Here is a 23,593-nt window from a genome sequence, read left to right as displayed (position 1 = left end):
TTGACATTTTTCTCCCAGTCTTTTCTTTTCTTAGTGGTATCTTTTGAAGAACAGATATGTTTAATATTGATAGTCTAACTTATCTATTTTTTATGGTCAATGCTTTTTTGTCTGTCTAAAAAGCTGCCTTTTTGACGGTGAAGGTATTTTCCTACATTTCTTCTAGAAGCTTTATACATTTAGCTTTTGTATTTCAGTCATATTCTATCTGAAACTAATTTTTGTGTGAGGTAGGTATTGTGGTTCATTTTTAGAAATATTTTTCACCATTTGTTCCAGGATTCTTACAGAGAAGACTATCTCTTCTCCCTTTGAATTATCTTGATACCTTTGTCAAAAACCAATTGACAATGTACTAATAGATCAATTTCTGGACTTTATATTCTGTTCCAATAATAGATTTTTGTATCCTTACACTGATATTATATCATCTTGATTTATTATAACCTGAAATCCAAAAGTATAGTTGTCAACTTTGTTCTCTTTTTCAAGATTGACTTAGTTATTCTAGGTCCTTAACATTCCCTTATACTTTTAAAATCAGTTTGTCAATTTCAAGACAAAAAATCTGCTGTAATTTTTATTGAGATGGTCAAGTTGAGGAAAATTGACATCTTAATATTGAGCATTCCAATTCAGGAATTTGGGATGTATCTCTTCTTATAATTCAATCTTCTTCAGCTTCACACTGCAATGTTTAAGTGTACAAGTCCTGCACATATTTGGTTAAATTAATCCATAACTATTTCCTTTTTATGCTATTAAATAAGTACTCTAATTTTTTAATTTCTACTTGTTCTCAACTAATATATAGAAATGCAATATTTTTTGTATGTTGACTTTGTAGCCTGTTACCTTAGTAAATGCGTTTATTAGTTCTAGCATTTTTTGATAGATTTCTCAGGATTTTTCCACAAACACCATTAATCATCTGCAAAAAAAGACAGTTTTACCTCTTTGTTTCCAATATGTAAGCATTTTATTTCTTTTTCTTAATGTAATATGCTGGCTGGGATCTCCAGTACACTGTTGAATAGAAATAATGATAATGGACATCTCTGTTTATTTTTCCTAATCTTAGGAGGAAAATGCGCAATCTTCTACATTGAGTAGTGTTAGCTGCTGGGTTTCTTGTAAATGTTTTTCATCAGGTTGAGGAAGTTGCTCTATTCCAAATCCCTTGAGTTTTTGTATTAGTTGGCGTTGAATTTTATGTTCCTCTGCATCTTTCTGGCACAAAGGTATTCATAACACTCCATTATAATCCTTTTAATATCTGTAGTGACACCCTATACATCATTCCTGATACTGATGGTTTCTCTCTCTCTTTTTTTTTTTTAGATAGAGTCTCACGCCATCGCACATGTGCAGTGCAGTGATGCGATCTTGACTCACTACAACATTTACCTCCCGGTTCAAGCAATTCTCATGCCTCAGTCTCCTGAGTAGCTGGGGTCACAGGTGCATGCCACCACACCTGGCTAATTTTTGTATCTTTAGTAGAGATGGGGTTTCACCATGTTGGCCTGGCAGGTCTTGAACTCCTGTCCTCAAGTGATCCCCCCACCTCAGTATCCCAAAATGCTGAGATTACAGGTGTGAGCCAACGCGCCCGGCCATGTCTCTTTTTATTGATTAATCTAGGTAGGGGTTTATTAATTTTATTAATATTTTGAAAGGAAGTAGCTTTGGGGAATCATGGAGGAGCAGACTACTTTCTCATGACTTTGTTTTTAGGAATGGAAAAATAAAGGTTTTTTTTGGAATTTGTTTTTGTTAAGTCCAACTTCAAAAGTGTAATTAGGGATGGCCTTGGACAACCATGGCATTTTTTTTTTTCTTTTTTGAGACAGAGTCTCACTCTGTTGCCTAGGCTGGAGTGCAGGGCACAATCTTGGCTCACTGAAACCTCTGCCTCCCAGGTTCAAGTGATTCTCCTGCCTCAGCCTCCTGAGTAGCTGAGGCTACAGGCACATGCCACCATGCTCGGCTAATTTTTTTTTCTTTTTTCTTTTTTTTTTTTTTTGTATTTTTAGTAGAGACAGGGTTTCACCATGTTGGCCAGGATGTTCTCAATCTCCTGACCTCATGATCCACCTGCCTCAGCCTCCCAAAGTGCTGGGATTACAGGCATGAGCCACTGTGTCCGGTCTGGCTTTTTTTTCCAGTGGTAAAATATACTTACCACAAAATTTATCATTTTAACCATTTGTAAGTGTACAGTTCAGTCTTGTGAACTGTATTCACATGTTTGTATAACCAATCTCCAGAACTCTTTTCATCTTGCAAAACTGAAACTCTGTACCCTTAAACAACATATCCTCAATCTTTTCGGCCCCAAAACCCTAGAAGCACCATTCTACTTTCTGTCTCTCTAAATTTGACTACTTTAGATACCTCATGTAAGTGGAATCAGACAGTATTTATCTTTTTGTGACTGGCTTATTTCATTTAACTTGATGTCCTGAGGTTTATCCATGTTGTAGCGTGTGTCAGAATTTCCTTCATTTTTAAGGCTGAAAATTATTTGATTATATATACATGTATAGTGTGTGTGTGTATATATATAGTGTATACATGTATATAGTGTGTGTCTATATATATACACACACCATATTTTGTTGATCCATTCATTCGTCAATGGAGATTTGTTTGTTTCCATCTTTTGGCTATTGTGAATAATACTACCATGAGCATAGGTGCACAAGTATCTGTTTGAATCCCTACTTTTACTTCACTTAGGATTTTATCTAGAAGTAAAATTGCAGGATAACATGGTAATTCTATTTGTTAATTTTTTGAGGAACTGCATGATATGGTTTGGCTGAGTCCCCACCCAAATCTCATCTTGAATTGTAGTTCCCGTAATCCCCACGTGTCAAGGGAGGGACCCAGTGGGAGGTAACTGAATCATTGGGGGCCATTACCTCCATGCTGTTCTCATGATAGTCAGTGAGTTCTCATGAGATCTGATGCTTAAGGGGCTTTTCCCTCTTTGCTCATCACTTCTCCTTCCTGCCACTATGTGAAGAAGGATGTGTTTGCTTCCCTCCTGCCATGATTGTAAGTTTCCTGAGGCCTTCCCAGCCCTGTGGAGCTGTGAGTCAATTAAACCTGTTTCCTTTATAAACTACCCAGCTTCAGGCAATTCTTTATAGCAGCATGAGAACAGACTAATACATTGCCATAGTGCTTTTCACAGCAACTCCACTATTTTGTCTCCTCCAACAGTGCACGAGGTTTCAATTTCTCCACATTCTCACCAACATTTGTTATTTCCTGTTTTGTTTTTTGTTTGTTTGTTTGTTTGTTTTACGAATAGTAGCCATCCTAATAGGTGTGAAGTGGGAAAATGAAGTTTCAGCCATTAAATTTATTTATTTATTATTTCCTAGTGCAGTCTATTAGGAAGGCTTATTATGGAAGTCCTTACATAGTTCCAAGGAAGTCTAAGGAGTCTTTACATAGTTCCAAGGAAGGAGCTGTCACACCAAAAAGACCAAATGTGATTAGAGATTGGAAATTTCGAACCCACCCCATTCCCCTAACCTCCTAGGAGGAGAGAAGAACTGGAGATTAAGTTCAATCATATGGCCAATTATTTAATCAATCATGCCTACCTAATGAAACCTCATTAAAAACCCTGGACACCATGCTGAGGGGAGCTTCCTGATACTAAGAGGGTGGCGCACCCTGACTCTGTGGAAGCAGAGGCTCCTGTGCTCATGACCCTTCCAGTCCTCCTCACATGTACCTCTTCAACTGGCTGACCATTTGTATCCCTTATAATAAAATGGAAATTGAAAGTGCAGAGCTTTCCTCAATTCTGTGAGTTGTTCTAGTGAATTATCAAATCTGAGGGGTTGTGGGAAGTCTTTAATTTGTAATTGTCCTGACAGAAGTACAGGTTGCTTAGGGACAGCTGAAAATCATTGTTGGAATCTGAAATGGGGCAGTCTTGTGAGACTAAGTCCTTCATTTGTGGGTCTTCACTAATTCTGGGTAGTGTCAGAATTGAATTGTAGGACACTCAGAGAATTGGTGTCAGAAGACACAAAGAAAATCATGAGGCATTCAAAAATGTCTTGGTTATCCATGGAGAAGTTTCTCTAGTATAGATCAATTTAAAAAATTAAACATTGTAATACTAGAAATCATAGATTTTATGAGACAGCTGTATGTAACAGAAAGTACATTGAAAGCAGCTCTAAATAACTGTGTAACTTTGGAAAAGTCATCTTGACCTTGAAGAGTCACAGTTTCCACATCTTTATAAATGAGGATAACAATACTTGCCTGTGATTATTAGTTTTATGTGTCAGCTTGGCTGTTCCATGATACCCATTTTGTCAACATTCTGGATGTTTCTGTGAGGATGTTTTTGGATGAGGTTTACACTTAACCTAGTAGACTTTGACTCAAGCAGATTGCCCTTCATTAGTGGGTGAATCTCCTCTAATCAGTCAAAGGCCTGAATAGAACAAAAGACTGACTTCCCCAGAGCAACCAAGAACGGACTCAACTTTAGAATTAACTCTTCACTTGGGTCTCCAGTCTGTCAGTCTACACTGCAGTTTGAACTTGCCAACCTCCATAGTTGTGGGAGTGAATTTCTTAAAATAAATCCCCCACTCTCTCACTCTGTCTCTCTTCTCTCTCTCTATTCTCTCTCGTTAAAATTTTGCATATAAGTTTTGATGCTTCCCAAACTTAATTATTAATAGCCTACTGGTGACCAGAATCCTTATCAATAACATAAGACAGTCGATTAATACATATTTTGTATATGTGTTATATACTGTATTCTTACAATAAAATAAGCTAGAGAAAAATGTTACTAAGAAAACCATAAGGAAAAGAAAATATATTTACTGTTTATTAAGTGGAAGTGGATTGTCATAAAGGTCTTCATCATTGTCTTCATGTTGAGTAGGCTGAGGAGGGGAAGGAAGAGGAGGGGCTGATCTTGCTGTCTCAAGGGTGGCAAAGGAAGAAAATCCACATAAAAGTGGATCTGAACAGTTCAAATTTGTGGTGTTCAAGAGTCAACTCTACACACACACACACACACACATACATGCACACACACATCCAATTGGTTCTGTTTCCCTGAAGAAGCTTGACTACACTATTTCATCTGGTTGTTGTAAAAATTAATGAGATAATGTATATGAGACCATTTGTAAATTTTAAAGCACCATAACACATAAGGATGGTTGTCTGCCTAGTACATGTAATATGTAATGAGCATTGCTGAGGCTGTGTAGACAAGTAAATTAACATTTACAAATGTGGTCATAGAGTCAATATTAGAGATAAATGGATTCAAAATATCACAGGAGAAGCTAGAAGATAGCAACAAGTTGGGAGATGAGCCTCCTGGACTTGTGTTCTGGACTGATAGAGCATTTGTTGTCATAGTAAACTCCATGTGGACAGGAAACCATGGCTTAGTTGACTTAGTTCAATTTGCATATTCAGCAGCTAGCATAACACTTTGCACATTGTTGTTGCCCAGATAACTACTGAAGAATAAGTGACTTTTATCTGTGTAATCACTTCAAAATTACACTTTTGTGAGTGACTAGGTGGAAGGAGTTAAATACTGGGGAGTTAACACAAAGCATTTTAGCATATGGCATGGGGGGTTAGAAAATAAAATATGTATGTGTTGAGGCTGGTGCGGTGGCTTATGCCTGTAATCCCAACACTTTGGGAGGCCAAGGTGTGTGAATCACAAGGTCAGGAGTTCGAGACCAGCCTGGCCAATATGGTGAAACCCTGTCTCTACTAAAAATACAAAAATTAGCCGGGCATGGTGGAGTGTGCCTGTAGTCCCAGCTACTCAGGAGGCTGAGGCAGAAGAGTCACTTGAACCCGGGAGGCGGAGGTTGCAGTGAGTCAAGGTTGTGCACCACTGTACTCCAGCCTGGGCGACAGAGCAAGACTCCATCTTAAAAAAAAAAGAAAAGAAAAGAAAACATGTATGTGTTGAAGCTAGTCACGCCTACAGAAGTGTCAAATGTCAATTAATCATAGTCTATATGCTAAATAATAGAGGTAGAACCTTAGGCTGGCTGGAGAAAGGCCAAAGCCATGAACCCAGGATGATTCCATGAATAAAGCCAGACCTCACTCTCTAACTCAAGGACAGTAACTGGAATGCTATTTAGCAACACAGCAAATACTACCCAGTGTCACTTGTCAGCTCACATCACTAGATGACATTTCTTGTAGCAGTCAATGGCCAGTCTGGACCGCATTAGCATGCTTCACAACTTTATGGACTGTGGCTTATGTGGGCAGATATTTTGAGACTCGGGTGTGGAAGAATATGGTTGCTTTCAAAACATTCTAGGCAAAAAGCTAAGTCTGAGAAAGAAGACCAGTCTTGTGGGTATTTTGGGAAGTATGTCATCATAGTGATTATTTCCAGGCTTCTCTGGATATTGCAGTGTGATGGTTAATGCTGACTGTCAACTTGATTGGATTGAAGGATACAAAGTATTGATCCTGGGTGTGTCTGTAAGGGTGTTGCCAAAAGAGATTAACATTTGAGTCAGATCCACCCTTAATCTAGTGGGCACAATCAAATCAGCTGCCAGCAAATACAAAGCAGGCAAAAAAACGTGAAAAGGTGACTGGCCTAGCCTCCCAGCCTACATCTTTCTCCCATGCTATTTGCCCTTGAACATCAGACTCCAGGTTCTTCAGTTTTGGGAGTCGGACTGGCTCTCCTTGCTCCTCAGTTTGCAGACAGCCTATTGTGGGACCTTGTGATTGTGTAAGTTAATACTTAATAAACTCCCCTTTATATACATACACATACACGCACACATATATATATACACACACATATATACACACATATATATATACATATATATATATCCTATTAGTTATGTCCCTCTAGAGAACATTGATTAATACAGCCAGTAAAGGAGAGATCTTCAGGATAGCCTGCCTTAAATTAAAACAACAGTGGGGCATTATTTTTCACTTATGAAATTGAGAAGAAATTTAAAAAATAGTAGTGTTACTGAGAACATACTCCAACACTGTTGATAGGAGGGTCATTTGGCCAAAAACAATTTTTAAGAATGTATAATCCTTTGACTCCACAATTTCACCTCTATGAATTTATGCCAAGAAAATAATCCCATATCAGTGCAAAGATCTATTCGTTAGTTTAGGTGCAGCCCAGTGTTAATTGTAATAGTTAAAATATTAGAAATAACTAATATGTCTAACAGTAGAGAATTGTCTAAGGGAATTTTGCTACATCCATATAAAGAAACAGTGTGCAACTGTTAAAAATAAGGTTGTAGAAGAATATTTAATGACCTGGAAATTTGTTCATCCTCTGTCGTTAAATTAAAAAGCAGTTTACAAAACACTGTTTACAAAAGTATCCAGAACAAGTCCATGTTGTTTAAAAATCAAGCAAAAGAAGAATCCATACGTGTGCATAGAAGAAGAGTCTAAAAGTTTACACATTAAAATGTTAATATCTATTATTTTTGGGTGGTGGGCTTACAGGAGACTTCCTATCATCTTCTTTAGGCTCACGCCCACCAAATTTTCTATTAAAAATATTATATTAGCAGTTGAAGTGGGGGGAAGTCACTTGAACATTTCAAACAAAGTCAACAGAAAACAAAACCCCTGATAAACTAGAATTGTCTACTCACAGAGAAGCAAGAGCATTTTACAGTGCTATGCCTTATCCCTGACACATTCCAGGACTTTACATTCTAGGGTACTTGGTTCAAAATTTATTTGAGCCCTAGTAGTAAAGCGTGGTCTAAAAAGTTCACATGGTTTTCATTTACCACAAAGTATTTTCTGCCCACACTATGCTAAGCCTTGTAGAGCATGAAGTCACGTTATACAGCTCCAGGAACTGACACAGAGAGGTGGCCTGACACATTCATGTGACTGTTGGCACACAGATTCCATCTTGGAAATGGGAGGTTTTGGCCCTTTAGCCAGCACTCTCCACACCACTGAAATCTGAAACTGTGTCTATAGAAAAATAATTAAAGAGCTCATTGCCTAGATCCACACATAAAAAGATCTATCTTAGGTTATTGAAGAGAAGTTAGAAGTGTCTGGTGAATCCTTAACCTCTGTGGAGTGATGATGTCATCCATAAGAGACCCAGCCTTTCCCACAAGTGTCATTTGCTGTCCCTGTCAGAGTGAATTGGAGGGATCATCTTGTCTATTCATGTCAACCATTTGAACTAACTCAGCTGGCTGGGGAGTGGATTTGAAAATTTAAAAAGACTGATGATGAAAATGGCTGGGAGGTAGATAGTTTAGTTTGAATGAGTGCCCAGTGAGTGAAACGTGACACTTTTCCCTGACTGTATCCAGCTGTCCCTAGACCATAAAAAGGAAAGAGTCAAGAATATGTTTGTTTTTCCCACAATGAATGAGCCAGAGATCCAGACAAAATTAGGCTTAAACAAAGTGAAAAAAGTGTCCCAGTAGTGGTAGGATCGTAGAGAAAGCTCCAGGCTAACTTAAAGCTACTCTCAGCTGAATCCCCCTTGTAGCTGACTCAGCCTTGCCCAGATGGGTGTTTTGAATTAGACAAAATCTCTCATACTCTAAAAAACTGACAGTGGCTAGAAGTTTAAGAATATAAGTTTCTGAATGACAGCTCCAAGGAATATGCATTCTTGACAGTCTTCCATAGTCCTTTAAAAATCAATAGTGAATCCAAGTTAACCCACCCTTATGCATCACTATTATGTCAGAGCTTCCCTGGGTCCTTCACCAGCCCACCATTCTTCTGGGAATGTAAATGCACAGAAGGTCACAGAACATGCAACTCATGAGCTGGACTGACTTACCTTGCTGTTGCCGGTCCTCCTGCAGCTTCAGTTGACAAGTGTGCAAACTGCCAAGCAGGTGGCTGCTGCCTTTTCTTGGTATGGTAGTCATGGTCCTAGCAGTATGGCTGTGACTCAAGGATCACTAGGGCACTCCTTCTCTTGGCCAGTCACCTAAAATGGCCTTCACCAGACACCCAGAAATACATAGATTCATGCAGATCTTGTCTTTGCATGTACAACATATACTCCTCTACTAAACTTCCAAGCTTTTTCCAGTCATGATTCTTGAAATAAATAATGACCAATGTTACTTCTCCTAAAGATGCCAATTCATTTGGCTAAAAATACAACTTAATTATTCTTTCATTTCAAAATGAATTGAAACTAAACCCCCTTATAGAGTAAAATTCTACAAATTAACTATTTCTAATAGATTACAGTTTTGGCATTTTTAAATTCCTTTTACCGACATGAAATCCAATGCCTCCGGTATTTAAAGAAGACCGCTAAAGTAATACATACACAAAGAAAAAAAAAAGTGCTGCTGAGTTAAGTCAAGTGATTTCTAAGCCTAATCTGAGTTACCCTCGGTGACAGCTGAAAGTGCACAGTTCTTTAAGGGAGGCTGGAAGGAGGAGGAGCAAAGTGGACTAGGATGATTAGCATAAAGAGGCAGGCAAGACGGGCATTGGAGCTGCTTTGAATAATAGTGACCAAAGCACAGATTCTACACAGATTCTAAAGATGCCCTGCCATTATGTTACAGTAACTGAGTACCTGATTTCTGCTACTTTGTTTGTAATTAAAATGCAAGCTGAAAGCAGGAGTTTATACTGCAAGGACATTCATTTGTACATGTGAAATCTAAAAGGTATAAATGGAACTGGTAATGAGCTCATGGAAATGTACTGCTGGAACTTTCAATTTCTGTAAACACCTCCTAGTCTTCGGAAGGGAGCAGTTAGAGGGCAGCCTTCCTGCCAAGGCAACTATTTGGAGTTCTGGAAGAAAAATAAACACATAAAACATTATCTTTCCAGAGTCCTATTTCTGTTTCCCACTTAGAGTTCCTATTGCTATTTCTAGGTCATAGGAGAAAGTTATTTCCAGTTTTACTTGTTGGCTATTTCATTACTGTTTAAAAACATAAACCCCAAACACCTTTAATTTAACTTGAGAGCTTGCCATGACTGAAGTCATAAAGAATGCTGGTAGGTCCTGCCCTTCAAGAGTCACAGCTCTTCATAGATTCAGAAAGAAAGTAGTGGGCAGGACTAAAGAGAAAGGCAGAGCTGTTTAGCCTCAAAGTCTGAACTTTGCAGCTTCTTATGTGCATTTGGAAATTGGTGTTAAACTTAACACTGTAATGAATTTACCTCCTAACCAGATCTGGGTGGCTGCCCTCATTTTATTTTGAGGCAATAAACAGTTCCCCGAGTATAGTCTGGTTTATGAAAATTTGTATGAAATAGGTGATTGATCTTTTACAATTCTTGAATGCTTTAATTGTTTCAGTAGACTATCTACTGCAGTTTTAGGCTCATCATAGTGTAACAGATGACAGAAGTGTTTTGCTCCTTTGAAAGAGAGTCTTGAAATTATTGGAGAGTCATAGTTTCTACTTTAAATGTCTGCTATTCATCTCATCTTCCACAAAAGCCATGGTGGAAAGCCAAGGTGACTTTTCCTGAATACGTAAAGTTATTGTTATTTTATCAAGTTATGTACCTCACTAATAAGCATATTATTATACATGTGAGTTAAATAACCTACAAAACTGTAAGCCAGCCCTTTTGCGAAATACATTTAAAATGTTTTATGATGAAAAAATTTAAAAATACGTGGATAGGAGAGAATAGCACAATAAGCCCTGCATACTCATCACTTGGATTCAGTATTATCAACTCAGACAATCATGTCTCAAAACTATGTGTTCCATCACAGCTGTTCTCCCCCTTATTACACCACTGGAGCTGAAGCATCCAGACATTACTGCATTAATAAATATTTCAGTATATATTTCTAAAATGTGAGGATTTAAAAATAGATAACCATAATAAGATAGTCATGCACATAACAATTAAATATGATTGTTTAATGTCATTAAGTATCCACACAGTGTTCTTATTTTCCTGATTGTCTCATAAACTTTTTTATCTTCACATTTTTTGCAAATTGGGACCCAAAGGTCTACACGTTTGTATTTGGTTGATATGTTTCTTAAGTCTTCATCTCAGAGAGATATTGCCTGGAGATGAATATCTACACTTACCCTAATTTATATCTGATTTTTCGAGGAAGCCCCCTAGATGCCCCCATTTTTCTTACTTGGGAAAAAAAGAGAAGAAAAGGAGTGGTCATCTGGCCGTGGAGGCTAAGATATCCAGCTTTCTTGCCATGGTGTTCTCATTCACGTACGGTGCAACCTTAACCCAGGCACTTAACATCTCTGGGTTTGTGTCTTTATTTGGCATATGAAACAAATGTTTGGTAAGCAATGGGATAAATTATTCAACACTCATTCTGTGGATATAAAGGCCTGGGAAAGGGAGGAGTATCCTACTTTGTCTCTCATTAGAGCCTAAGGAGAAAGAAATAGATTTAAAACTAAAATCTGGGTAGGATTCAGGGATATATTTGAAAATCTAGTCCCCCAGTTTTCAAACTTAGCTAAGAATCATAATTACCTGGGCAATGTTGTAAAGATGTAGATTCCTGAGCCCCAACTGCACAGTCTGATGTCTAAGGTGGCATCTGGGATCTATATATTTTTATAAGTCCTCTAGTCTAAATAAACAAGCATTACTTGCTTAAACAGAGCTGGTTTGTTCCAGTATTTCATTCATTATATCTTTCTTAAGGGCCAAAGAAACCAAACACTCCTTAAACAGTCACATCAAGTGCCACAACGTAAAGGGACAGGGAGGATACAAAGGACTGCTACTAGTTCCTCTTTTGTGCATCAACAAGGCAGTCCTGGGTAGTGGCCTTGTGATGGATTAGCCGAATCAAGGGAATCCTGAGTTCTTACACTGCTTAAGTTCCACTGCTGTTCTTGAAGGAGTCTCTGGGTTGATTTACCAGTTTCCACTGGAAATCATCCAGCATGGTGGAAAGCAGCCTGTTACAGGAGTACATAAGAAAACCTCAGTTGTGTCAGCTGAAGTGGGATGGGGGACTACTTTGCTTCCCCCTTTCCCCACTTACTTTCCAGAAACATCACCAAATTATTTCACAATGGGCATATTGTACCTTTTTTTTTTTTTTTTTTCCTTGCTTGTAAATGAAAACAAGAAATCAGATTGCAGAAGTCCGACTGGGTCAAGAAACAGGTGCGTCATCTTTGGCATTTTTACTTACAATTGATTAAAAATGAATTTGAATCCTATAAAGGCCAAACTTCTTCCCTTATCAAGTCTCTGTGATCCCCCCAAAAGGACAGCACTGGTTTCCTTTTCCTGGGTTTTTCCTCATCTGCCATATCTTCTCTGCTTAACCTATGTCTTTGTACTTCTGGAAGAGTAGAGTGAAATGGTGCATCACAGATAATCAATCGTATCAGCTGGCACTTTGGGGGTGGATACTTCAAAAAATTGATACTTTATTGTCAGAATTTGTACCTTAAAAAGCATAGTGTGTGGTTGAATAAGCTAAATGGTATTAGGTTTACAGGAGGGTTTTCTTTTCTCAGTTGAACCATATTCAAAGAGCAGGGACACATGCATTTAAAATTAGTCCACAAGTGAGTTACTTGTTTAGTTAATAACCTGCCATGTTTCAAAAGCATTTATGATGTCTAGTCTGCAAGTATATCCATTTTTTGAACACCTTTAGACTGCTTGGAATGATAGATGTTATGTAAATAAAAAGCAATATTACTGAATTTATCACTCTCATTCTTAGAGAATAAGTTTAAAGACCCCTAACAGAATGCAAACATGAAAACTGTGAGCCCCTGGGATTAGCCTCACTATGATCCCCAAAGTACTACAGGAATTTTTAAATGATCATTATAGTTGAAGGCTGATGAATTAGTGTTAAGATTTTAGATTTTCTGTTGATTTTTAAAAAAAAGATCCCTTCCTCCTTTATATCAAGCAGTGGTTGTTTTTTTTTTTTTTTTTTTTTCCAGATTACTCTTCCTTAATACACAATCAGAGATATTGTAGATGAGAATGTTGAGTTTCATGATCTCACAGTGGCTTACGTATGGTGTATATTGTAAAGCCTCCACAAAGGTAGGCTTTTGTGGCTATTCAGAGCCATGTTACTACCCCAATGTACTACAGTGTTTAGCTCATAGAGTTTCCCAGGTGGCCCAGTTGGCTGGATTCCCATAATTGCCATCTGTAAAAACATAGGAAATACAAATAATGGTAGAGATCGTTTCACTTGATTACTTGCTCCTGTCCGTGGATTCAAGAGACTACACTGTCATAGCACCAAACTGCTTACTTATCAAAGATGCTCTCTAGCCTGAAATTGCTACAATTGATCTTTAACCCATTGAATACCAACATTTGGGTCGTGTTTATCATAAATATTGCCTCACTACATAAACATTGCATTGGCACTTCAAACTAATTTGGGCCCTTTTACTGCTGAGCCTTAGATTTGGCTGCCACAGGGCTCCCTCTGGAGGTTGGTAGAGTCCAAGGTCAGTTAATATTAAAATAGCCTTGGCCTTGGGACAAGATAAACCTGTCTTTTCATCCAGCGCCCACAAGAATGGGTCCTGTATTTGTGAGCTTAGAAGATGATTGTCTGTATCTGAGGTTGGAGGAAAGTTATTTGATTATCCTCCTATAAGTGAAATGTGATCACTGCTATGTACTGGTATTTAATCTTCTGAAGTTTTACATTTTTCTATCATTATTGAAGTCTTTTAGCTACAGTGAAAAACAAAACAAAATAAAACCATAGGTCAGAAAAATGCCAGATTTTATTTTATTTGTTTGTTTTAGTGACAAGGAAACCCAAAATAAGGTGGTTTTGGTTCTATAATGACCACCCTCCAGGTAGGACCAAATGATCCCAGAGTCTGAATTCCATCTAGAAGTGTTGAAGCCCATAGGCATTGGAATCAACGAGTTTGCAGCACAACTTAACTCTTTATTAGCTTGCACCAAATCAAAATTTTGCTACTTCATTTAAATTGGCATGTACAGGAATAAAATTATAGCAAACTATGTTTCTCACTCCCTTATGATTTCTTCTTTCCTTTTTAGTTGGTTTATTGGTTATTTGCCTCTTTCTTTTCTTCCTTCCTTCTTTCCCCTTTTCTTTGCATTTTTTTCTTTCACTCATTTTCTTTTATGTTAATTAGGTGGACTATAACGTAATTTTGATGTATTGAAAATATAATTATTCTATATCTGAGATTTGCTTCAAAATAACATAGGAGAGTGAGATTTGGGGAGGTAGAGATGAAATAAGATTGGCCATAAACAGTTATTAAAACTGAGTCATGAGTGCATGGGGATTTATAATGCTTTCATGTCTACTTTTGCATATTTTTACAATTTTTGTGATAAAGCACTATAATTACTCTTAATGAATCTGATTGAAAGGGTACAAGGAACAATGTGCTAGATATATCAGAATGTGTACAGATACTCTTTTTTTCTAATTTTTTACTTTTTAGAATATACAATGCACACACAAAAATCTTTTGAAATGTTAACATTCATAATGTATTAGTGTGGCACTACTACATGAATATGATTTATAAACATACAAACAAACAAACCCACATTGGGGTATATTCTGAAGCATTTGTTGTTGACAGGGGTGCATGACCATCAAGTTCAGAGACCTCTATGACAGAGGAAGAAGGCTGGACCTTATGGGAGGATGATGCACTCATTTAAAGAAAAGCAAACAGTCATTTTACTTCTTCCTTCTCAACTGTATAGCTGTTCTTTTCTACATCCTTCTTCTAATTTTATTAGTACTTTATCAGTTCTACTTCTAAAATAAAATTGGGTTGTGTCCTACCCAGTTTAGGCTGCTATAGAAGATTAAAATAGACAAGGTGACTTATAAACAACAGAAATTTATTTCTTACAGCTATGGAGGCTGGGAAGTGCAAAATCAAGGCACGAGCATGATCAGGTTCTGGTGAAGACCTTCTTCCGGACTGCACACTGCTATCTTCTAATATTCTCACATGGCAGAGAAGGTGAGAGAACTCTCTGAAGTCCCTTTTATAAAGACACAAATCCCATTTATGAGGGCTTCACCCACATGGCCTGATTACCTCCCAAAGGATTGCCTCCTAATACTATCACATTGGAGATTAGGATTTCAACATTATAATTTGGGAGAGAGGGTACAAAAGATTTAGCGTTTAACAAGTTGCCTTTTCAAGGGTGGAAGAGAGTTTTTAATCCAAATTCAGCTCCATGATGGGCCACTGAAGAAAAACATGGCTATGAGCGCTTTAGATTCCCTAACTTCTTACTGTTGAACTAAAACTGCTTGCATCCTAGCCCATAGATACTGTATATTAGTGCGCGCACGCACACGCGTGCGCACACACGCACACACACACACACACCTTTTCTCTTCCTGGCATTTGCAACGGGCATGGAGGATCAGGTGTTGTAGCTTAGATATTGATCTTTGGCTTCAAACAACAACAGTACCTAATGAGCTGCAGGTGGGAAATCCTAGGACCGTAAGAAAGCTCCTTGAACAGTTGTATCAGTAGCATGGCCATCAAAGTCCTCCCTCATTGCTCAGTGAGGACCCAGAGAGACTGAGTTTGGAGAAGCTGGAAGGGTCAGAATATAGGATCCTTTTCATGGCTTTAGTGGTCCAGTTTGGGTTGTGTCTTTCCCAATTTAGGCTGCTATAGAAGATTAAAATAGACAAGGTGGCTTATAAACAACAGAAATTTATTTCTTTCAGCTATGGAGGCTGGGAAGTGCAAAATCAAGGCACGAGCATGATCAGGTTCTGGTGAAGACCTTCTTCCGGACTGCACACTGCTATCTTCTAATATTCTCACATGGCAGAGAAGGTGAGAGAACTCTCTGTCCCCTGTAAAGGCACAAACCCCATTTATGAGGGCTCCACCCACATGGCCTAATTACCTCCCAAAGAATTGCCTCCTAATACTATCACATTGGAGATTAGGATTTCAACATAATAATTTGGGAGAGAGGGTACAAAAGATTTAGTATGAAAGTGGTGGTGAATAAATCAAGAAAGAATCAACCCTCCACTTATAACCCTTTAAATTGCTCCTCAAATAGAGCTTGAAGCTCTCCCAGGACCTCTGAAACCTATAATTAAGTGTTATTGGCACAATTAGACAAAACTAATGAATGTTTTTCTGCTTCCCTTTTCTATGTATTACAAATATCAGCTACATCAGCAAACATATACTTCTTCATTGTCAGCTTTTCAAATTAAAAAATGTTTTTAATATCAGGATAAGCAAACAAAACAGATGACCCTGGATATCATTATACAATGTATACAATATCATGTGTCACTTAAAATAAAACTAAAAAGAGAAATTGAATCTTAAATAGAAGTTTTAATAAGGCAATAGAGAAAAGATATTTTTAAATTACTCATTGGAAACACTAATCAAAATAGGCTAAGCATACACTTCCAAGTACATTTAAATGACATAAAAAGTCATACAGAGAGATAAAAAATATAGATGAACATACCTTAGAAAGTTATCTTTAAGTATGTGCCATCATTGGATCATTAAAAGGACTTACTAGAAGTAAGAGATAGGATCTGAACAATAAGAGTGGAATAAACTAGTAAAAGAAAAGGATCAGAGCCAATAAGTATGCATATCATTGCATATTAATGAAAGAAATGTCTGTGAAACAGTCATGTTTATCTGTAGGATAAATCCTGACAATTATTTATTAAGAATGTGAGTTACCTGCCTGGGAAAGTTTGTTAAAGAGGAACTAGAAAGAGAAGAGCCAGAAGTGCCCTAAGACCTCTCTTTTCCCCCTTCCCCATGGGGAGGGATGAGGAGAGAAAATAATAATTGGAGAATGTCTTCAGGTTGCCTATCTGTTCTCTATCCATAAACCCAAAAGTCAAGTTTGTCAACACAACCAGTGTGCTTACACAAAGCTTAGGAAACCCTTAGGAAAAGCCTGCTGGGGAAAAAGACCCATGTAGCTGCAGAGGAAAATCATGCTAACTCCCTATACTAATCAAACTAGATTTTTACCCATAAATATGAATGACCAATGCAGAATATTCGAGGAAAACTAATAGCGGAAAGGAAAAGGACCAGAGTGAGCAAACAGAACAGATGACCCTGGAAAACATAAAAATAACACAAGAAACTGAAGAGAACTTTAAAAAAATTTTAATTGATGTCCTCATAAAAAGATAGAATATTGCATCCATAATGTAAGAATAGGCTGCCATAAAAAATGAGCTATCAGACCACTAGAAAAATTCTTGAAAATTAAAAATAAGATTGCCAAAACAAAAAAAAAGTCTTTAAAAAGCTGAATACAATGATGAACATGACTAAGGTAGAATTAGTCACATAGAAGAATCAACGAAATCTCAAAGAATATAGAACAAAAAGACAAAGAAAAATGGGTGAACAAGTTGAAGTTGAAGCACAGAAGGTCAGTTTTAGGAAGCCTCTCTGTCACTCCACTAACTAGCTGTGATGTTGGACAAGCACCATAATACTAATATCCTACCTTAAATGTGTATTTGCTATTTGCCAGGCAATGTGAAGATCTTACATGTATTAACTCATTTAATTCACTCAGTGGACTTTTAACTGGTGGATATAGTTCTAGATGCCATAATCTACTATAACCTTGCCTTCAGGAGCTGAGTGCTTTGTAGTGGTTTCATCTGATAAATTAGTTTCTCTACAAGGTACTAAATAAGTGACATAGAGTCTGCATCTTACCTTCCATCCCTCCTTTCAAATATTAGCCAGGGATTCTTTCTCTCCCTCCCTGAAAATAGTACTGCACCTGTAGTAGAGGGAAACAGAAGGCACAAACATAGAATCATCTAATCATACAGCCAAGAGATGTTAGAGACAAGAGACAATGCCACAGGGACAGTGGTAATCCACTGACATATTGTTTTAACCTAAACAGAGCTTCAAATAATATTCAATTAACAATGAATACTTTTAAAGACTTATAGATTTTATATAAAATTCTAAATTTCAGGTTCTCATCACAAAATCAGACCCCCTAATTGTACCTCCTTTCCCAAAAGCCATTATAATAGGCTCTAAAATACAGTGGCTCAAACAAGATAAACTTTTCTTTCTTCCCTACAATATAGTCCAGAGATGTTCAAGTGGTCCAGAGTGGATAGGTGGCTCAATCTAAGGTTATTCAGGAAGCTTGGTTGCTTCTATTTTCTTACTTATTGTTAATATTTTGGATTTTAAAAAATTACTATCTTCACCAGAAAACAAATTCTTTTTCTTTTGCAAGCATTGATATATTAAATGAATTAGAGCAAATTTAAATCTCCTGCATCTAGTAGATGATAAATATAAATATAAAACCACTAAATTTGTACTCCTTTAAATAAACAAAATATGACTTTTTTTTGAGGCAGGCTGGAGTACAGTGGCACAATCTGGGCTCACTGCAGCCTCCCTCCCAGGCTCAAGCAATTCTCCCACTGCAGCCTCCTGAGTAGAATACAGGTACACCACCATGCCTGGCTAACTTTTGTATATTTTGTAGAGTTGAGGTTTTACCATGTTGCCTAGGCTGGACTCGAACTCTGGGGCTCAAGCAATCCACCCGCCTCTATCCCCCAAAATGCTAGGATTCCAGGTGATCTTAAAATTTATCATGTACTGTTTTAAAAATTATAGATAGAGATATGGTAAGACAAAACAGACACTAGCAAAAAGTTCTTGGCAAAACATTATATATAACCTATAATTACATGGATGGTGTTAAAGAAGAGAGAGAAATATAAGGTGCACCTATTCATATCTACACAGATGCTTTGTTTGTAATAATAGCAAATGTCTATTCGATATTCTTTTCATAATCTTATTCATTCTGAAGCAGGCATTGTTGAGTGCCTGCCCAACCGCCATTTCCTCCTTCCTTTTATCAGATAGAACTCTGATCTTGCGCAGCCATCTGCTTCAGGAGAGGTGGTCCTCATCCCCTCAATAGGGATTGGTCTGACTCATCATGAAGACCCCATCCTCTTTGCCAGTCACTGGTTAGGCAGGACATAGGATCTTGTCAGGCCAATGATATGAGAAGGGAATCTACTGGAATGAGTGGCGGAGCTCTGGGAAAGGTTTTCTCACTGTTAAAAAGGAGGCAATGGGAAGAAATGGGTTCCTTTTTCTGCTTCTGGATATTGTCGTTAGGATGTGATATTCTAAGATGACTTACAGGGACCTAGTCTGAAGAAAAGGTGTGACATTCTTGGATCTTCTCATGACATTGTTGAGCCACAAAATTAACTAGCCTGAGCGCCGCCCCACCTCTGGAATTCTTTTAATGTGAGATGATAAATTGCTTTATTGCTTATGTACTTAAGTGGAAGCTTCAACTTTAAGTTTGCTTGTCACTAAAAGCATCCTAACCAATGCATATTTGTCAGTTTATTAAAAATTCTGTTTCATTTTCCTTACCTGATTACTAAAATGTAGTGTATTTAACGGTGTTCCCCAAGAAGACATGTCCACATCCTAATTCCTGGAACCAGTGACTGTTATCTTATTTGGAAAAAGGGTCTTTGCAGATGTAATTAAGTTAACAATCTTGAGATAAAATCATCCTGGATTATGGTAGGGTGAGGGTGCTAAATTCAATGATAAGTATCCTTGTAAGAGACACACCCCAGAGATCTAACAGACAGAAGAGGAGGAGGCAATGTGACCAGAGAGACAGAGACTGGAAGGATGCAGCCACAGGCCAAGAAACACCAAGTCATACTAACCACTCCCAAAGCTGAAAGAGGCAAAAACAGAATCTCCCCTAGAGCCTATGGAGGGAGCACAGCCCTGCCAACAACCCAATTTTGATCTTCTGGGCCCTGAGAATTGTGAGACAATAAATTTCTGTTGTTTTAAGCCACCGGGTTTGTGGTAATTTTTTACAGCAGCCACACAAAACTAATATATAAAAGGAGCACCAGACAGGACTAAGTAGGAAGTCAGTTACCAACAATACTTCCTAGCTTAACCATAGGCTTTCCTATGCGTGGTAGCCAAATGCGAGGGAATTATAAATCTCTTTATATCAAGGGGGAGAAAAATATGTAGGACTAATTCCAAGAGGAACACCAACATGAACAAGGATGTGTGTGTGTGTGTGTGTGTGTGTGTTTGCAAGGTATTTATTTCTTAATGAGTATTTTTCCCCATTTGGGATAAAAACCTAGGGTAGAATTTTTACTGAGTTCAATCTTTTTTTTTCCCCAAAAATGATGTGCTTATTTATATCTTTGTCTTCAGTAGAATATACTCCAAATTATTATCAGCAATTACCGCTGGGGAATGAAACTGGAGAGGATGAAATTCCTATTTTACTTACCCTTACTTCATTTTATTTACAGTAAACTCACTATTTCTATTGTAATTTAAAAATTTAGTTAAAGATAATAGGTTCATATTTTCATACTCTTTCCTACTCTGATTATAGGGCTCAATATTTTTTTTATTTGCCTTGTGAACTCAAGGCAAAAGGAGCATGTACACTATAATGTGATAAGTGCTGAACTACAGAGTACCATAGAGAACAGAGAGGATTTCCACTATCAAGAAAGGCTTCTTAGGGGAGGTGACTTTTGAACTGTATCTTTAAAAAAAACAAGAATTTGTCAAATGGACAATATGAGCGGAAGGGATACAGACATTCTGGGCAAAGCCATGAAAGAGAATGAGGCAGTCTACAGATGACGAGCAGTTTTCTGAGAATGGTGCACAGCATGCACCCTTCTACCCTTGTCTGGATTTGACCACTGAATTAAGACATCTGCCAGGTGCAGTTCTGCTAAGCTGAACTTTCTATTGGAATTCTTTCTGGCCTGGGCTGGCCTATTGCTGTGTAAGCTCTGGTGTGTCAGGGAGACCAGGCCAGATATCCTTTCTGTTATTCCAGAATGCAGTGTAGCTCAGTGGTGAAGACTTCTATGCCTGTTCAGTAAGAATTTATTGAGCACCGTGATAGACACTATAGATGGCTATCCAACAGCTATGTCCTCTTCCTCCTTGCTAAGAGAACCCCTGTTTTGTTCAGATGTTGAGTGAAAATAGCCCCCAGGGAAGGTAGCTTAGACAAAGCCAATAATTATAATTCCATTCCCTTTTGCCCGTGTTTGATTTACGGGAGGCCATAAGGTTGAATTTGGTCAATGAAATACAAGGGAAGACTGCTGGGGAGATCGGGGGAAATATTTTTTCCATGATATAAAGAAAAAGAAAAAGAAGAAGAAGGAAAATAAATGGGAAAGATTTCACCCAAAATTTGTCTAGTCTTCAAATGAGGTTGTGTGAGAATGTGATGCTTCAGATGGGATAGCCATCATGCAACCTTATGAGAGATATGTGCTGAGGACACTGAGGCAGAATGATGGGTAGTTTCTTTCTAGTTCTTGGTGAGAATGTTAAACCACTAAAACCATCTTGAAGTCGCCTACCTCTGGAAATGTAATGTGAGATCATAAACACTTATTGTAAGGTATCCTATTACTTGCAGTCAAAATCATTCTGAGGCAAGTATTTGCTGCATTTAAGACATTGAACTAAGTACTGGAGATTCAGTAGTGAGCAATACAGACATAGATCCTACCTGCATGCAGCTATAGGCTTTGGGTCTGACAGTAGGTTCAAATTCAAGCTTTGATGCTTCTGGACTTAACACCTTGGGGAAGTTATTTAATCTCTCTGAGCCTGTTTCATCATTTTCAAAACAGAGATGAATAATATTCCCTCATAGATCTGTAGTGAAGGTAAAATGAAATAACACAGTGTTTAGGACATAGCAATATCTCAATAACTAATAAATGTGAGATGTGCTGGTAGTAGAATAGGAATAGAAAGAGAGGGATGGCACAAAAGTCTTTTAAAGAAAGAATACCCAGGATTTTGGTAAACTGTTAGTTATAAAAATATTTGAGAGCTTAGTTTTCTTTCACATCATTATAGGATTTAAAGCATTCTGATATCTTCTTTGATTTATAGCTTATTTAGAAATGTATTGCTTAATTTTCAAATATGCAAAAAAATTCAAGTTATCTTTGTGTTATTGATTTCTGGCTTAATTCTGTGCTCAGAGAATATCCTTTCTATTATTTTAATCCTTTGAAATTTTGTGTATTTTAAGTTCAACATATGGTCAGTTTTGACAAATGTTCTCTTTATAGTTGAAAAGAATGTATTTTAGAATTGTTTAGCTCTCTTTATATTCTTTATATGTCGATTAGGTCAAGTCAGTTAATCATATTTTGTAAATGGTCTATCTTTACTGACATTTTTGGTCAGCTAGACCAAATCATAGACGATTTGTTGAGAGAAGTATATTAAAATATCCTTTTGAGTTCCCTTTTAAATTAAATATTAAAATATCCTTTATGATTACCCTTTTTATTCTTTCTCTTTTTATTTCTCCTAATTTTTGCTTTCTATATTTTGAGGCCCTGTTAATTGCTTTTGCACTTACAATTGTTTTCTCATGGAGTTACCCTTTTAGCAATAACATGTCCTTTTTCTAACCTCTAGAAATGTTTTAGAAGATTCTACTTCATTTGCTTTCAGTGTAGCTCCATTTTGTACTTGTTAAGGTGTGTATGGTATATCTTTTATCCAAAAACTTTTGTTTTCAATTTACCGATATCATTATATTTCAGGTATATTCCTTATAAGCAATATACAATTATTTTTAAAACCTAGTTTTGACAATCTTTTTCATTTGAGCATTTAGTCTATATATTTTCATGTAATTCGTGTATATATTTGTTTTTAAACTTCGATTTTAGTATTTGTTTTCTGTTTCTCCAACACATTCTGTGTTCCTTTTTCTTTTCTTTCTTGCTCTTTTGGATTGATTGCTTATTATTCACTTTTTCCTATTACCTTGTTAGTTAGCTTTCAGAAATGATTCTTTCGGTCATTACTCTAAAGATTATAACATACACCCTTGACTTATTAAAGCCTAATATAAATTAATCCTTTATCACTTCCTGTACAATATGAGAACCTTAGAACACTTTAACTTCATGTAGGCACCTTCTGCCTTTTGTGCTAGTGTTTCCATGTGTTTTAATACCAGATATAGTTTAAATCCTACAACGTGTGATTTGTTGTTTTATAATACATTGATTTTATGTGTCAATATATTTAGATTTATCTACATATTTACCCTTTCTGCTGCTCTTTGTTTCTTCCTGTTATCTTCATGCTTCCAACTGGAAAAATTTCCTCTCTCCCTGAATAACATTTTTTAATACTTCCTGTAGAAGCAGTCAGACCATGACAGATTCTACATTTTTTTCCCTCATGAAAATGTAATTAATTTACTTGTACTTTCAAAGAATTTTTGCTGGGTATAGAATTCTTGATTGCACATATCTTCTTTTACAACTTTGAAAATGTCATTGTATTGCTTTTGGTTTCTGCTATTTCTGAGAAGTCATCTTTCATATTGTTGCACCTTTGAAAGTAATCTGATTTTTCTCTGGCTGCTTTTTCAGATTTTCTCATTTTCTTTAGTTTTCAGCAGTTTTACCAAAATGTAAATAAAT

At 37.1% G+C, this 23,593-nt stretch overlaps 1 protein-coding gene and 1 long non-coding RNA gene across 12 annotated transcripts in view; one reads left to right on the top strand and one right to left on the bottom strand.

The window, feature by feature from the left end:
- RANBP3L (RAN binding protein 3 like) overlaps window positions 1-9,010 on the bottom strand; it is a 52,605-nt gene extending 43,595 nt beyond the window's left edge. The window contains exon 1 of one of the 2 annotated variants that reach the window (XM_007961380.3): window positions 8,861-9,010. In XM_007961380.3, the coding sequence (XP_007959571.1) occupies window positions 8,861-8,951 (91 nt within the window). In that variant the 5' untranslated portion in view covers window positions 8,952-9,010. The remainder of the gene's footprint in view (window positions 1-8,860) is intronic. The other variant, XM_007961383.3, reaches the window with a different exon arrangement.
- Window positions 1-23,593, top strand: part of LOC103215140 (uncharacterized) — a 170,259-nt gene that overhangs the window by 48,388 nt on the left and 98,278 nt on the right. For all 10 annotated transcript variants that reach the window (XR_012092800.1, XR_012092794.1, XR_012092793.1 and 7 more), the window contains 3 exons: window positions 1,342-13,080; window positions 14,912-15,023; window positions 15,755-15,866. This is a non-coding gene — a long non-coding RNA (uncharacterized lncRNA). The remainder of the gene's footprint in view (window positions 1-1,341; window positions 13,081-14,911; window positions 15,024-15,754; window positions 15,867-23,593) is intronic.

This window comes from Chlorocebus sabaeus, chromosome 4, assembly GCF_047675955.1.
Source record: "Chlorocebus sabaeus isolate Y175 chromosome 4, mChlSab1.0.hap1, whole genome shotgun sequence".
NCBI lineage: Eukaryota > Metazoa > Chordata > Mammalia > Primates > Cercopithecidae > Chlorocebus > Chlorocebus sabaeus.
This window is presented reverse-complemented; position numbering and strand designations above follow the sequence as displayed.